The 16422-nt window shown below is 31.6% G+C and overlaps 1 protein-coding gene across 1 annotated transcript; it reads right to left on the reverse strand.

Moving 5' to 3' along the window:
• Window positions 1-4040: 4040 nt before the first annotated feature.
• Window positions 4041-5897, reverse strand: LOC8286271 (cytochrome P450 71AU50). The gene is made up of 2 exons (XM_002531999.4): window positions 4980-5897; window positions 4041-4833 (listed from the first exon to the last, which is right to left on the reverse strand). The coding sequence occupies exons 1-2, from the start codon at window positions 5880-5882 to the stop codon at window positions 4219-4221; spliced, it is 1518 nt and encodes a 505-aa protein (XP_002532045.3). The 5' UTR covers window positions 5883-5897; the 3' UTR covers window positions 4041-4218.
• Window positions 5898-16422: the final 10525 nt, after the last annotated feature.

Consider the following 16422-nt stretch of genomic DNA (forward strand, 5'->3'; position numbering starts at 1 on the left):
GACGAATCTTCCTTACAGAATCTAGTACGCCACTCATTAGTCAAAGTATCCTGGAGAATTATCTGGATGGCGACTCCTTTTCTCCATACTAGTCTCTATGACTAGTTAGCGTGTACCAAATTAGGTTGATAAGCTTTATAGTACCATAGTCGCTAAAGATATTTAGGTGAGCACTTGAAACTAGCTCTAGCAGTCTTAATAGCATCAATTTCTTGTGCGTGAGCCATCTTTATTTCAACTCCTGGCATAGTATTTCTTGAGATCTTATCTTGATTATTGGTGAAATGGCCTCTTTTGATATCTATTCTAGCTTAACATCATTTTATCTCTTCCAAACCAAAGGTGATGAATTTATATGGCTTTAAAACAAAGGGTTAATGTGATGCATGGTATGCATGATGCGCATACAATGCACAAAGTTAGAGGTTAGTAATCATAATTAAGGAAAATTTACAATAACTAGACAATCATCATTCCAATCTTATTACTCTCACACACGGTTCAAGACGAGTCTCTATTTTCTAGGATTTTGGTTAGGCTTATTATCAATAGGAGATAATAGTCTAGACATGCATGCTAAAAGTTTTAAGAGCAGTTTAAACAAACAAAGTGATATTTTCCATTATAAGAGTAAAGCCTTCATATCTTTGGGATCAAGGCTTGATGTTACACGTCTTAGGCCAAGGCCCTGCAAGATGTGGGCTTAGACTCTTATAAAGAAAAATATTAAAATAATAAGCGATTAAGTATCTAAGGGAGACTTCTACTATCATTTCTAATATGAATATTTGCTTTTGTATTTTAATTTTTTTAATGTTGAATTTTTATATTTTTATTTTTGCTAACGTATATTTTATAATTTAAAATTCAATTAATAATAAATAGTAAAACAAAAAAAATATTTGTTATAAACTAATTGAATATATTGTTTAAAATTTATCATAAACTGATTTTGTTTGTTATTTTAATTAAAGACATAATTCTAATGAAAAATAAAATATCTATTAAAAAATAAATACATATATCATATGCATATATAAAATTGAGTACTATTTAGATATTTCTTTCTATAATTTAATTATTATTAACATTTCTTATTCATTAAGTATCTATTGAGAATAAATTATGTATATGCTAATAAAAATTTAGAAGAGTCAAAACATCTAAAAATAAAAGTATGAGAATTTAGTATTAGAAAAAAAAAGTACAAAGAGCAAATATTTATAAAAAAACTAATAGAAAAAATTCAAAAAATCATTTATATTCTTTTTAACAATACGTGTTAATTTGCTGCTATAAAAAGAAATAATGTTGTTAATATAAAGTAAAAGTGCAAAAAATAAATGAATGTGTAATTGATAAAATGAAAGTGCAGGGAGTTTCCTTTTTATTATCAAAAACAATAAAAATAGAAAGTGCAAACTATGTTTATTTCCTTTTTATTATTACTATTTTGCTTTTGGAAATCCTATGTGTCTTGAAAGGTTTTTAAGATGAGGATCACATTTGAAATAGCTTTTTCTATTTTAGTGTACAAAAGCATATGAAAAATAGAAGCATTTCTACAATGCCATGGATTCAAATTAGAATTTAAAGAAAATGTATTTGAAAGTGCAAAAACAAATAGCATTATAATTGCTATAAGAGAAATAGATTTGTGGGAAATCCCACAAGGGAAAGAGAATACCTTTGAAAGACATAGAAAAGAAGATCATGACACCAGCCTGCATAATCAATCTGAAATATTAATTTAAATGAAACCATAATAATAACAAGAAAGCATGCAAAGATATTATTACCATAAAAAAAAAATTGAAAAACAAAATGGAAGTTATTGAGAAAAAACAGGAAATTTATTATCAGAAATTCCCATTGGTGCTCTTGCTTTGATCCAATCTCTTGCAATGACGCCCTCAAAGGAAAAGTCACAAGAAAGTTACAAATTGAGAAACAAAATAAGGATTGGAATGGAAGGAAAAGGGATACACTCACACTTGGACCAGGCCTGAGCTCTAATTGTCATGTTTGATATTTCAGTTTTGTGAGAAAAGGAATTATTGTTTTCATCAGAATATGCAGCTTTTAACTGTCTATAAAGAAGAGTTACTATGGGTTTCACGTTATCAATACCAGAACATGCAGCTTCTAATCCATTGAATTACCACATAGAATAGAAAGAAAAAGAAAAAAGAAAAAAGGAGACGCCGTTGATCTTCGGAAATCAAGAGAGGAACTCTATGGCTTCAATGGAATCGTGTCAAACTCGAGAAAAGAAATCATTTGTGACTCTTGGTTTCTTAACTTTAAGATGAAAATACAAATGCTCTGTTTTTCCTGCAAGCTCTCTGTTTCTTCTTCCTAAAACAGAGATTATTATAAAGGGAAGGAAAAAAAGGTTTGCAACGGCTATAAGTTGTATACATCGCATCATACAATTCAACCGTTGTACAAATTTGAAATTCCCGTTCTAGAACTCGAATTTCACAAAGAGAAGGATAAATTCCCTCCCTTCCCTTCCTCTCCCTTTTGCCTGACATTAATTCAAAGCAATTGTATTATCATTTCAGTTACCGTAGTTTACAAAGTTATATTTTAATCCTAATCTCTCATTTTTAGATCTTTTATTTATGAATTGTCTCAATCCTTAAAATACTTTTTCCAATCTTTTCAAGAAAAATATAATTTTTTAATATATTTTATACGTTATTCCTAAAAGTCTGAATTTGAAATTTAAAAAGTAATATTTTATTAAATTTAATTTTAAGCATATATTATATACAATTTTAAAAGAAATATATTTAACTTTCTAAATATATAAAATAGGAATGACAATGGAGGGGTTGGGATAGATTTGGCCTTTCCCTTCCTCGTCCGTCGAGGATTGAGGTGGATACGGGTAGAAAAACCCTTTTTAAAACGAAATCGGATTGAATTGGATATATACCTATTATATTTATATAGTATTTTAATTATTATTAAGTATAATCGAAAAAATAAAATGTAGATTTAAATAATATTTGATATATTTAAAAAAAGTTATATATATCAGGTATAATTCAGGGTGAGTTATAGAGCAAGGGGCAGGACAGAATGGCTTAAATCCATTCCCGTTTTATCACTACTAGCAGGATATATATTTTTTGTCTCGTTTAAACCTGATTACAGATTTACCTTCGAATACGAGACAAATTGCCATCACTAATACAATACAAAGAGGTATATGAACTAGTTGAGACTCCAAACATCATCATTCCTGCAGTTAATATTAATCAAAGATTAAATAAGTAAATAATAAAGATCAATAGCAAATAATAAATTTAACTCTAAAAGATTATTTGTGTTCAACTAATATTACCTACTCGGTGAAAAAAATATATTTTCATATCTATTGCAAAGATATTATCAATTTTTATCATTTCTCTATCTTAATTAAAAAAAATTATCGTTTACTCTTTTTTCCTCAAATCTATTTATTTCTTTTAACTTATCTATTAATACAATATAAATTAAATTTGTTAGTTCAATTTATTATTATTCTTTTAATCATTCCTAAAATTCATAGCTCAATGTTGATGCTTATTCTCGATGATAAAGTGCTAATAGAATCTTTTAATATAGAAATAACAATAATTATGTTTTTAAAAGAAAATTAAAAAAATATGAATATGTAACAAATCTATGATCAAAAGAGATCGAGAAAGTAGAGATAGAAACGCAAAGTAGCAAGAGAAGAGAAGGAGATTATATTATTAAAGACTAAAACTGATTATGTCCTTTTGCAACATTTTCAGGATAATCCTTATAGCTCGTTTACTTGAGGAATTAATAATTTTTAGAATTAGTATTAATTTTAGATTTAATTTGAGTTATACAATTATAATAATTTTAAATTTAGTGAAATATAAATATTTTAATTGCTAATTTTATTTTTGTATTATAGCCTCGCATTTAATAAAATAATTTAACTAATGACATAAATTATATTAAAATAATTATGTTGCTTAAACATCCTTTACTCCTTATATATTTCACCTCCTTGCTTCGTTCAAAGAGGCTATGGACTTTATTTAGAAAGGAAGGAGACTGCAGTTGACAAACACAAGTTGCTATTTTTTACATATGATTTGGCTGCTAATAGAAGAGAGATAAAGCTGATTAAGAGAAACACATCATAACTGAACTTGAACATCAAAACAACATACTACACAAGCCATTGAATCAAATATGAAGACGATAATTAGGGATAGCTTCAAGGTGTTTTGCTCTTGGAGTTACAAGACTGAATTCCTCAGTCATGTCCAATTCAGTGGGCAGCATACCATTTGGGAGCTCCCAATCAAAGCAATGCACCAATTGTGCTACCACCAGACGAACTACAGTCATCCCCAGTTGAATTCCAGGGCATCCCCTACGGCCTGCGCCGAATGGCAGAAGTTGAAAATCGCGTCCACGAATGTCTATGTTCCTCCCAAGAAACCTCTCTGGCAAGAACTTCTCTGCTTCAGTCCAAGCACTTGGATCTCTTCCAATGGCAAATGTGTTTATAATAATGTGCGACTTTTTTGGTATCAGATAGCCATCGATGGTGGTGTCTTCCGCTGCCTCATGAGGGAGTAGCAATGGTGCTACTGGATGGAGCCTAAAAGTTTCCTTTATAACCATCTCTAAGTATTCCAACTTCTCCACATCTGATTCTTCCACCATTCTTGTCATTCCAACCTTTTCTTCCAGCTCTTTTTGTACTTTTTTCATTACTCCTGGGTGCTTTAGGAGTTCAGATAGTGCCCATTCTATTACTGCTGCTGAAGTGTCCATTGAACCTGCAAGCATGTCCTGCAAGAAAAATATAACGCCATCAGGATCTATACTTGTTCCTTTAGGAATGAAAATATGTGGCAAATGGGTTAACATCTCAGTGCTTGAGTGCCTGCCATAGTGTAATCGGTTCGAAAAGCAAAAAAATTCTGTACTTCTCTTACCAATATAATGGCTTTGATGTTATCTCGACCAATATGATATTCGGATACTTCTGATCCCATAAAACCCAACATGACATCGACAAAGTCTTTTGTTCTGTTTTCATCCTTAAACTCCATATGTTCATCGATAATTTTCTCAAAGAAGCTATCAAACACCTTACTGACAGCCTTCATACGCTTTGTAAGACCCTGAAGATCAAGTCCGGCAATCTGAGGGATATAATTACCCAAGTTGGGAGCCGCTCCTAAGTGCATACCTTCTTGAATCACAGCTTTGAATCCTCTCTCATCAAACTCCTTGTCCATATATTTTTTCCCAAAAACCATTCTACAACTCATGTCAGCGCTAAGAGATGCAACCTTTGCACTAAGATCAACAGCAACACGTTGACAGGACGCGTTCTTAATGTAATCAATCAGCAGATCAAGCTCTTCTTTTCTCATGGACTTGAAAGAATTTATCTTGACATTGCTAAGCAACTCGAGTGTACACATTTTGCGAACATTGCGCCAGTAAGAGCCGTATGGAGCAAAGGACAAGTTCTTCTGCTCGTAGGAAATGAACTTGGCAGCCTGATGAGGAGGCCTGCTAGCAAAAGCAAGGTCATGGGTCTTGAGAAATGATTCAGCAGCCTGAGGTGATGAAACAACAATGGTTGACACCAACCCTAATCGCAAATGCATAATGGGGCCATATTTTTGTGCTAGCCGATGCAATTCTCGGTGAGGGTACTTCCCTAACAAATGAAGGCTGCCAAATATAGGGAACCCTCTCGGACCAGGAGGTAGTTTTTTGTTGTTCGTCTTTCTAAGCCATAGCAATGCTTGGAGGAAACAGGCAAGTGCAATTAAGGCTAAAGTGGCCCATGTCAAAGACATATCTTGTGAGTGGGGATACTCCATGGAAAGAGCAATTAAAAACCTATATATACTCCACAAAAATGTGGCAGCCATTGGGATAGCAACTAATGCAGAACAAGAAAAAGATAAGTTCTATGTTGATGCTGATTTTTGCAAATGCCCCACAAAAAGGATTGAGATAATGAAACACGAACCAATGTAAACAAAGAAAAGACAGAATTCGCGATATGTACAATTGATCGTCAGTAAATTAAACTTAACAAAAGAAAACAGCAACATGGTGGTCTTTTTAATTAATACGTAAGTCCTTGTCAAGGGGATTTTGGTTTTGGCTAATTAGCTTGGATATGCATAAATAATTATTCAGGAACTCGTAACAATGTACTTATCTTTTGTATTTTATGATTGTATGTCATTTGAAGTCTCCACCATTCTGCCGGCAGGAACGATTAAAGGAAGCAAAATTACAAACCTTGAGTTGAGAAGATGCCTTTTCTTTTTCTGTCAAGCAGCTGCAGATATGGTGAAAAGAGTTTTAAATATAAAGAAGCTACCAAGCTTTTAGCTCAGTGATACTGAAATTACATTAAATAACGTATCCAATAATCTTTTGATCACGACAGGAACTTTAGTAATAGGGAAGAAAAACAGCTAGAATATTTCTAAGAGTATTCCGCAAAAACGACAAGAGATATAGAAACCAAACTTTATATATATATATATATATATTCCAAAATTTTCATTTTAAAGTTTGTATATTTGCTTATTAATAAAAACTTGTTAGATTCATTCTATTCATTGTGCATATTTTATAACAATACGCTCTGTGCTTGTCTCGTCTGAGAATCCTTCACGTCAAAAACTTGTTAAATTTCATATCAAATTTTGAAAAAATGAAAGCAGAATGAAGCTTTTGAAGAAATTTTTTTTTTTTAGAATAGAATATCTAATCCACTTAAGAGCTTTATTTAAAAGTTTGTAGTTAATTACCAATCTAAGTGTACCTCTTTCTATTTCACTATTTTTATTGACATAGAAAACTGCATACGACCAGGGAGATCTTGATTTGGTAATTAAACCTTTCTTCTCTAAGTCTAAGTCTTGGATTTTTATCCTACAATGTCTTTCTAAGGTCTCATTCATTTGGATGGGCCTCGCTTTGATAGGGATTTGTTTTTCACTAAAGTCCTTTTCATATGGTAAATCTACCATATGCTGTTTTCCTTTCCATAAAGCATTTGGAAGATCTGAACAAACTTTTCTTTCAATTTTTTTCTTGTAAATCGGAGATTCTTTTCTGAACAAAATCATTTTGCAATTGGCTTTGGATTCTTTTTAAACTCATATCTTGTTTTAAATGGAAGAACTGGGTTTGCTTTCCTTTAATTAAAGCATTTATCTCAAAATTATAAATTGAGTAAGTTTTTATAAGATTGAGATTTCTTTTCTTAGGTTTTTCTAAAAAAGGAAAAACAACTTTTGAACCCTTAACTTTGAAAATGATACAATCTGTAGTTACTTTGAAGGGGATAATCAAATTGATAAAAGGAGTCCCTAAAATAACTGTTTGTTGCAAATCCTTTGTAAGAATAAAAATATTTTTTAAAGCAATATCTTTGTTTAGAATTGCAGCTTCGGTTTTTCCGGTAATTCTAATCCTTGAATTATTAGCAGCGGTGAGTCTTTCTTTTATTTTTTGATGATATCTTTTAGGAACTAACTCATAGTTGATACAGTTGAGGTCTACACATATATCAAACAAGGCTATAGTTTCTATTTGAAAATTATCATGAAAAATGAGTTTTAACTGAATCATATATTTTCTTGAGGTTATTTCTTTTAGTACATTAATAAAGTTTTCTGGAGCGTTTTCAGAAACTTCAAGATTTTGAAAATCATTTTCTTCATCAGAATCTGATTCACTGTTTTGCTTAAGAATCAAGCTTTGAAGTAGAATAGAATGATTTTGCTGTTTTTCTTTTAATTCTTTGAGTTTTGTTTTAATAATTTTGATATTTTTTTTGTAGTTCTTGGATAGTAGAAAGATGATGCTTTTGCCTTTTTTCTTTTTCCAAAATCATAGTAATATCATAGGTGTTCTTACTAGATGAAGGGATGAGGGTTTCAATTTTTAGAATTTCTTTCAAAACTTACTTTTGAATTTGGGGGTCATTAATATGCTTGACAGCTTCAAGAAGAGCTTTTTGTTGCCTAGTGAGCATATTAATATTTTTTTTGGAATCTCATCCAAATCTGATTCAGAGTATTCAGATGAGGTTTTAATTTCATCAATTTGGAATTCTTCCCCGTTATTAGAAAATTCTGATTCAGAGGTTTCAACTAGAAGAGCAGAAATTTTGCTTAAAATTTCTTCTTTTATTTGGAGCTCCTAAAGTTTTTTAGAAAACTGTATGTCTTTTTTTGCCACATTTGTAACAAGTAATTTTGCTAAAATCTTTTTTGGGATTTTGTTTTATGTATTTTGAAGAAGATGGCCGTTTGTAAAAATTCTCTATGTTTTTTGGCACCTTCCTGCTTTTGTGAAAACATTTTTTCTTATAAGGTATAGAAAAATCTTCTTTACATTTTCCTTTACAAGCGGGGGAAGGTTACATGGGATTATACTCAAACTGGTTACAAAAACTACCTAGTTCTTGTCTAGTTTTCTTCATTTCCCATTTGAGCTGTCTTTAAAGCTTAAGATCATAGCAAATTCTTATTCCTTCTTTCTGAGTAAGACTAACTAATTCACCATAAGTATAGAGATTATAAGGGATTTGGCCATTATGGCTTCTCTGATAGTATTCCTAACTCTTTCACCTAGTATTTTAGGTAAACCAGCTAAGAATTTTTCTTTCCAGAAAGGTTAGTTTGAGTCTTCTTTAAGCATTACTCTGGTCAAGAAAGTGTCTTTATAAGCTTAGAAATTGCTAAGTTTTTTGCAGGTCAGATTGCTGAGAAGTTCAGCATTCTTATCTTTGAGGTGAGATGGATCTCCTATGAAATGGAAGGAAATCGTAAGAACTAGAATTGACACAGCATCCTCAATTGGATTTCATGATTCATCTAAGATGAAGGTTTATTCTATTTTGCTTTAGATATCATCTAGGATTTGTAGTTGCTGTGTTTAGATATCATCCTATCATCCTTTAAGCTGGCCTGAAAAATCAATTATAAGCAGTTCAACTATAGCTCTATCAGAGGTACTGCTTTGGATTTGGTAAGCATTTGCTGCCATGGTCATCTGTTGTAAGAGACTAAGAATGTTGTACTCAGACATCCCATCTATATTCCATTCATAAACGGAGGAAGCATTGAATCTAGATTGGATAAGGACATTATTCCTGTTTTCCATACACTTTCTAATTCTACATCATTAGATTCACTGCTTTGGGCTTATTCTATAGCACTGATATTTCTACTGCTTTGAGGAGTATCTGGTATTAGGTTTTTTGAAGTGATAGTGAGAGAGAGAGAAAAAAAACCCTTTCTCTTGTATTCTACTACTCTTGTAAGTTATATTTCTTTGTTTAAAGCTTTCATTTTAAAGTTTGTATATTTGTTTATTGATACACCCCATTGGTATCGGAGCCAACAGAGTTCCTCGGAAGAGAAGGTTGTTTGCATATAAGGAATTTTAAACTCATTTTAAACAATTACATCATATCTTTGTTGAACAAACTTGTTCATTTATGAAAAGTAGTAAGACCCGTTTTTGACATAAGGGCAGTAAAACTGGTGGCGTGGTTCATGTTTGTTTAGAAAGTTATTTTAATTTGTTCTAAAATGAGTTTAGAACCACTTTTCTATAGATTATCTTCTTTCTCAAACTCTTCTACCTCTGAGTCTTCAAGATCTAAAGGTTTAGTAAATAGTGAAGAAATCACTATTTAAGATTTTACAAAGTATATTGATGATTGGGAAATACCCAAGATTCAAAAGAAGCAAATTTATAAGTTTTTAAAGTTTCATATCTTCAAAACAGATTTTACTATTAAAACTGAAGAAAGAGATATCCAAATTTCAAAGCCTTTTGAAGAAATCTATCTTCAAAATCCAAAAACCCTCCAGAAACATAAAGAAAAAGATTATAAATACATCCACATAGGCCTTGTCCAGGTAGGAATAAAATCCCTTACTAGAGAAGGATTAGATACTTCCATCTTAGCAGTTCTTAGAGATGCTAGGTTTACAAATTTTTATGATTTTTTATTAAGTACAGTCGAGTCAAGTCTTAACAAAGAACCTATTGTTCTCCAAATATTATAATTTCTTTAAATGACAAAAGACAAAAGATTCTGCATCATTATTTCTGAAAAGAGAAAGACGAAGACTCCATTATTTTGAAGCATGGCAGACGATTTTTGCTCCATTTCAGAAAAATTATGGAGGCCTTTACTCAATTACCAAAAGCATCCAAAGAAAGAATTATTGAAGCTAAAGGCTGAAAACCTCTATAAATAGAGGAGTTATCAAAGAAGAAGATAACCTGAAAAATCACAAGAGAGTCTTGTATTCTTCAAGTTCTACCATTAGAAATATAGTGAAAAGAGAGTGATAGTGAGAGAGAGAGAGAGAGAACCCTTCCTCTTATATTCTACTACGCTTTTAAGTTATATTTCTTTGATTAAAACCTCCATCGTAAAGCTTTCATTTTAAAATTTGTATATTTGTTTATTGATACACCCCATTTCAAAGTTTATATATATATATATATATATAACATGTTTCACTAATTTTGGATATATGAAAATAAAAATTATAAATAATTTTATATTTTTATCTATAACTCTATTGCTTAAAAAAAATAACATATTTGAAGTATGACTTTATTTTTTAAGTTTATATAGTCATGATTATGTGATGTCTTAAATAAATAAAACAGAAATTGGTTTATCATTCTTATATATTTAATAGTACAGTCATATAAATCATCCATGTATTTTTTTAGTGATCCTTACATCTTCTACTAATTGGTGTTCAATGTTTAACCAGCACAAATAAATATGGTACATAATAAATAGAAAGGAAATAAGAAATGAGAAGTTCTCGAATAATTTAATATATTTAAAATGAGTTATCCTAGATATCCCAACCTTTAACCATTTCCGCGAATCTACTCTCACCTTTAAAACATATCAATTTGGTCCACCAAGTTTGCATCTTGTATCATTCATACCCACCCGTGTTTTGGCGTGTGCTAGTAATGACATGGCGTCCACACGTGGCCCCACATGTTTGTCTACGTGGCTGAGCATAATGAAGGACCTCAAAACTCACTGTTTCGTCCTAACATTTCCCCAATTCTTTTCCCCAAATTTTCCTCGGCGAAATCCCCAATTCAGTATTCTAGGGTTTCTAATTTCTATTTTGCCTTTAAAACCTAGGGTTTTCTTGTTCCTCTCATGGCAAGTATAAATAGAAGGGGCATCGTCAAGATCTTCTATTTTCAACAATTGATAGTATTTATGTGGGAGTGAAGTAGTATTTTATGAATTTGAGAGACCAGCGAAGCTGATGATATGAAGGAGAACGAAAAATTTCGGGTGTTTGTGACGAGGTTGCTCTTACATTGGGGTAAGCTTTGTTAGCAATGTTAGGGTTTAGTTGTTTTATTTTGAAAGATTGAAAAATGTATGATGATTTCGTTTCAATTTGGTCATGTAGGGGTGGAGCTGTGTTTTGTTTAGCTGTCATGACAATTGGGTGAATGAGAAGAAGTTTGGCAATTGGGGCGGAGTTGTGCTCTTACACTGACGATTATACAAAATGTGAAGGAACATTTGATGCTTTTCAAGTTCGGTTAAAAATAACATATTTGAAGTATGACTTTATTTTTTAAGTTTATATAGTCATGATTATGTGATGTCTTAAATAAATAAAACAGAAATTGGTTTATCATTCTTATATATTTAATAGTACAGTCATATAAATCATCCATGTATTTTTTTAGTGATCCTTACATCTTCTACTAATTAGTGTTCAATGTTTAACCAGCACAAATAAATATGGTACATAATAAATAAAAAGGAAATAAGAAATGAGAAGTTCTCGAATAATTTAATATATTTAAAATGAGTTATCCTAGATATCCCAACCTTTAACCATTTTCGCGAATCTACTCTCACCTTTAAAACATATCAATTTGGTCCACCAAGTTTGCGTCTTGTATCATTCATACCCACCCGTGTTTTGGCGTGTGCTAGTAATGACATGGCGTCCACACGTGGCTCCACATGTTTGTCTACGTGGCTGAGCATAATGAAGGACCTCAAAACTCACTGTTTCGTCCTAACATTTCCCCAATTCTTTTCCCCAAATTTTCCTCGGCGAAATCCCCAATTCAGTATTCTAGGGTTTCTAATTTCTATTTTGCCTTTAAAACCTAGGATTTTCTTGTTCCTCTCATGGCAAGTATAAATAGAAGAGGCATCGTCAAGATCTTCTATTGTCAACAATTGATAGTATTTATGTGGGAGTGAAGTAGCATTTTATGAATTTAAGAGACCAGCGAAGCTGGTGATATGAAGGAGAACGAAAAATTTCGGGTGTTTGTGACGAGGTTGCTCTTACATTGGGGTAAGCTTTGTTAGCAATGTTAGGGTTTAGTTGTTTTATTTTGAAAGATTGAAAAATGTATGATGATTTCGTTTCAATTTGGTCATGTAGGGGTGGAGCTGTGTTTTGTTTAGCTGTCATGACGATTGGGTGAATGAGAAGAAGTTTGGCAATTGGGGCGGAGTTGTGCTCTTACACTGACGATTATACAAAATGTGAAGGAACATTTGATGCTTTTCAAGTTCGGTTAAAAATAACATATTTGAAGTATGACTTTATTTTTTAAGTTTATATAGTCATGATTATGTGATGTCTTAAATAAATAAAACAGAAATTGGTTTATCATTCTTATATATTTAATAGTACAGTCATATAAATCATCCATGTATTTTTTTAGTGATCCTTACATCTTCTACTAATTGGTGTTCAATGTTTAACCAGCACAAATAAATATGGTACATAATAAATAGAAAGGAAATAAGAAATGATAAGTTCTCGAATAATTTAATATATTTAAAATGAGTTATCCTAGATATCCCAACCTTTAACCATTTTCGCGAATCTACTCTCACCTTTAAAACATATCAATTTGGTCCACCAAGTTTGCGTCTTGTATCATTCATACCCACCCATGTTTTGGCGTGTGCTAGTAATGACATGGTGTCCACACGTGGCTCCACATGTTTGTCTACGTGGCTGAGCATAATGAAGGACCTCAAAACTCACTGTTTCGTCCTAACATTTCCCCAAATTTTCCTCGGTGAAATCCCCAATTCAGTATTCTAGGGTTTCTAATTTCTATTTTGCCTTTAAAACCTAGGGTTTTCTTGTTCCTCTCATAGCAAGTATAAATAGAAGGGGCATCGTCAAGATCTTCTATTGTCAACAATTGATAGTATTTATGTGGGAGTGAAGTAGCATTTTATGAATTTGAGAGACCAGCGAAGCTAATGATATGAAGGAGAACGAAAAATTTCGGGTGTTTGTGACGAGGTTGCTCTTACATTGGGGTAAGCTTTGTTAGCAATGTTAGTGTTTAGTTGTTTTATTTTGAAAGATTGAACAATGTATGATGATTTCGTTTCAATTTGGTCATGTAGGGGTGGAGCTGTGTTTTGTTTAGCTGTCATGACGATTGGGTGAATGAGAAGAAGTTTGGCAATTGGGGCGGAGTTGTGCTCTTACACTGACGATTATACAAAATATGAAGGAACATTTGATGCTTTTCAAGTTCGGTTTCTGTGGTATGGTTGAACATTGTATTGAATGATTGTGAAGCTAAAAAAGTCATGACAGAGAAGTTTGATGAAGGAAAGTTTGATGTTTGATGATCAGTTTGTGCTTGTTTTTGCCAGACAGGAGTTGCATTGCAAGACAGGCTTTATGGTTGATGTAGCAAGGTGTAGGATTTGGTTTTATAGTAGATGGGTGGGTTGAATCTTGTAATCAATGGTGAATTATATTACCAACTTTTATAATTGATTATACAATGAAGCTCTTATTTTTCTGTTGAGATATTTTGCATGCATTCCTTTTGGCTTTGATGAAGTAAAATGAACCTATAGTTAATATGACAAATTCACATTTGGACGGATAAAATAGTCATTAAACAGCCTTTTAACATTACTGTAATATACAATCCTTATAAAAATCATGAGGTACATTAAACATATGTCTTAGAAAAGACAAACACATAAAACAATACATATGAAGGCAAACTAATTGATATGGTCCAAATGACAGTTTTGTTCCATGCAACTTTATAAGCTCCAACAAAAACATAGTACTACAACTTCTCTAAGGCAACTTCTTAAACTTCTGCATTGGCTTTGGCAAAACATGTTGCCCTTCTTGAATCACCAATTCTGCATTGTTACTAGTCTTTGTCTTTATAGGTACCAACTTCTGTTTGCCTTTTGAACTAGCTACCACTTTCTCTTTGCCTTTGGAACTAGCTACCACCTTCTCTTTTGCCTTTGTAGCTGTTGAAGTTTGGCTACAAACTTTTACACTTTGTATATGAGTAGTTGTAGTTGATCTTTATTCCTTTGTAGCTGTAATTGATCTTTGGGTGTCAGACCTCTTTCTGAATTGCCTTGCTGCTATTGCTGTTTCTGTATAACCACTAACAGTCCTCACATTCCTTTCCCCTGGCATCTGCATTATGACATTTTATATTTAGAACATGAAACATATGAAAACACATAATGTAACACCTGCATTTTCTCATCATACATGTTATGTGCATTTACATTTAATCATTGGGCATATGATGGTATATTAATAATATTTTTATTTTATGGGAACATATATATATTAATTATAAGTAGAGAATAAGAAGCATGATATTAGATTATTAATTTAGATAAGTTGATTAAGTATTTGGGTTATGTGTATTAAGCCTTAAGACTTAATTGAACCAATAGCTGAAGGTTGGGTAAATAGATTGGATTTAAAAGATACAATTAAAAGTTAGTACCTATATATGATTAGTAAGAATGAATTTAGGATGATAAAACTAGTTAAGTAGGTGGTGTCATTGAGAGATGAATCTTGGAAATTGGAACCATGAGCAAGCTCATTTTACCTCTTCATTTCTCTAAAATTCGTACATGGCCAAAAACTCAAAATTTGGAACAAGAAAGAGGAGTGGAATACCTAGAAAAACTTAAGATTAAGATAGAATTTTACCAACTATTGAAGGAGCCAAGCTAAAGCTAAAGTATTTAAGCATATTAGCAACCCAAAAGCTGAAATTGATGAGTTGTTACTTGAGTATTATTAATTTGTCATTAGGGTTCTTGATTATAAATTGGAAAAACTTCAATTGATGCTTTCATTGATTAATTAAAGGTCTGATTATCATGAATTAGTAGAGTATTGAATGATTGCATAGAGATTAAGCTTAATTTAAGTTTAAGTATGTCAAGATAGAAAACTGTCAAAATTCCAGCAACCTTGATGTTCTGTATTTTGGGCATAATATAGGTTATATAAGTCCAAATTAAGCTTAATTAGTGTCTATAGAAATTTTGAAGAGTCCTCTATAACTTTTTAGTTTTGTAATTTTGCTATTTTTGCCGTTTTGGTTGCTTAAATTGAGCAAATAGATTGCTGCTCGGGTAAAACTAGCTGTATGACCCTTGCTCAGTAATTTGAGAATAATTAAATCTATAGAAGTCGGAATTGAGTAATTCTTCTTGGAGATGAAACTAGACACATAAGCGTATATGTCTATTTAATATCAGATTTTTGTATTGAGCCAATTTTGCCCAGCAATAAATATACTTTGGTACTAAATTCTGTCTAGAAAACATAGATGTTGGAGATTAGTTTTATGCAATTTATTTGATGTTAATTTGAGTTAAATTGGTATATAACTAGATGAAAAATATTTATATGATATTAAAATAGTAATTGAGAGTCTTAGAGGAAGAGTTAGACCTATGAATTACAAAGGGGATGATCTTGTAATGCATTAGAACTAACATTTACATGAATATTTAGAATATGCATGAAATGTGAATTGATGAATATGTTAACAGATACTCAAAGGCCTGAAAAGGAAGTTGTAGAGAAAGGAGGTTCTTATATGCTGAAGGAATAAGTGTATTTTGAGTAAGTAAATAGTTAATATTTGCTATATCCATATATTTAGTCAAATGTTCTACGAATTGTTGTGTTTGCTTAATATTGTGTTGTGTTTGAATGAATGAGATAGAAATGATTGGTGTTGAGTGGAACAATTGTTATTACTTGAATATGATATAAGTGAAATGATTGAATTGTGATGTTAAGTGCATATGTGCATGTGAATGGTGGATTCCCCTGTGAAAAAAAAAAAAATATATATATATATATATATATATATATATATATATATATATATATATATATATATATATAAAGCCTTGGGAGGCTAAAGCCTAGAGAGGCTATAAAAGTGTATTATGTGAGGATGAGGCGGAGCAGCTTACGTGTGCGATAGGTGAGGATGAGGTGGAGCAGCACATTAAAGGGGATC

Source organism: Ricinus communis, chromosome 7 (assembly GCF_019578655.1).
Source record: "Ricinus communis isolate WT05 ecotype wild-type chromosome 7, ASM1957865v1, whole genome shotgun sequence".
Taxonomy (NCBI): Eukaryota; Viridiplantae; Streptophyta; class Magnoliopsida; order Malpighiales; family Euphorbiaceae; genus Ricinus; species Ricinus communis.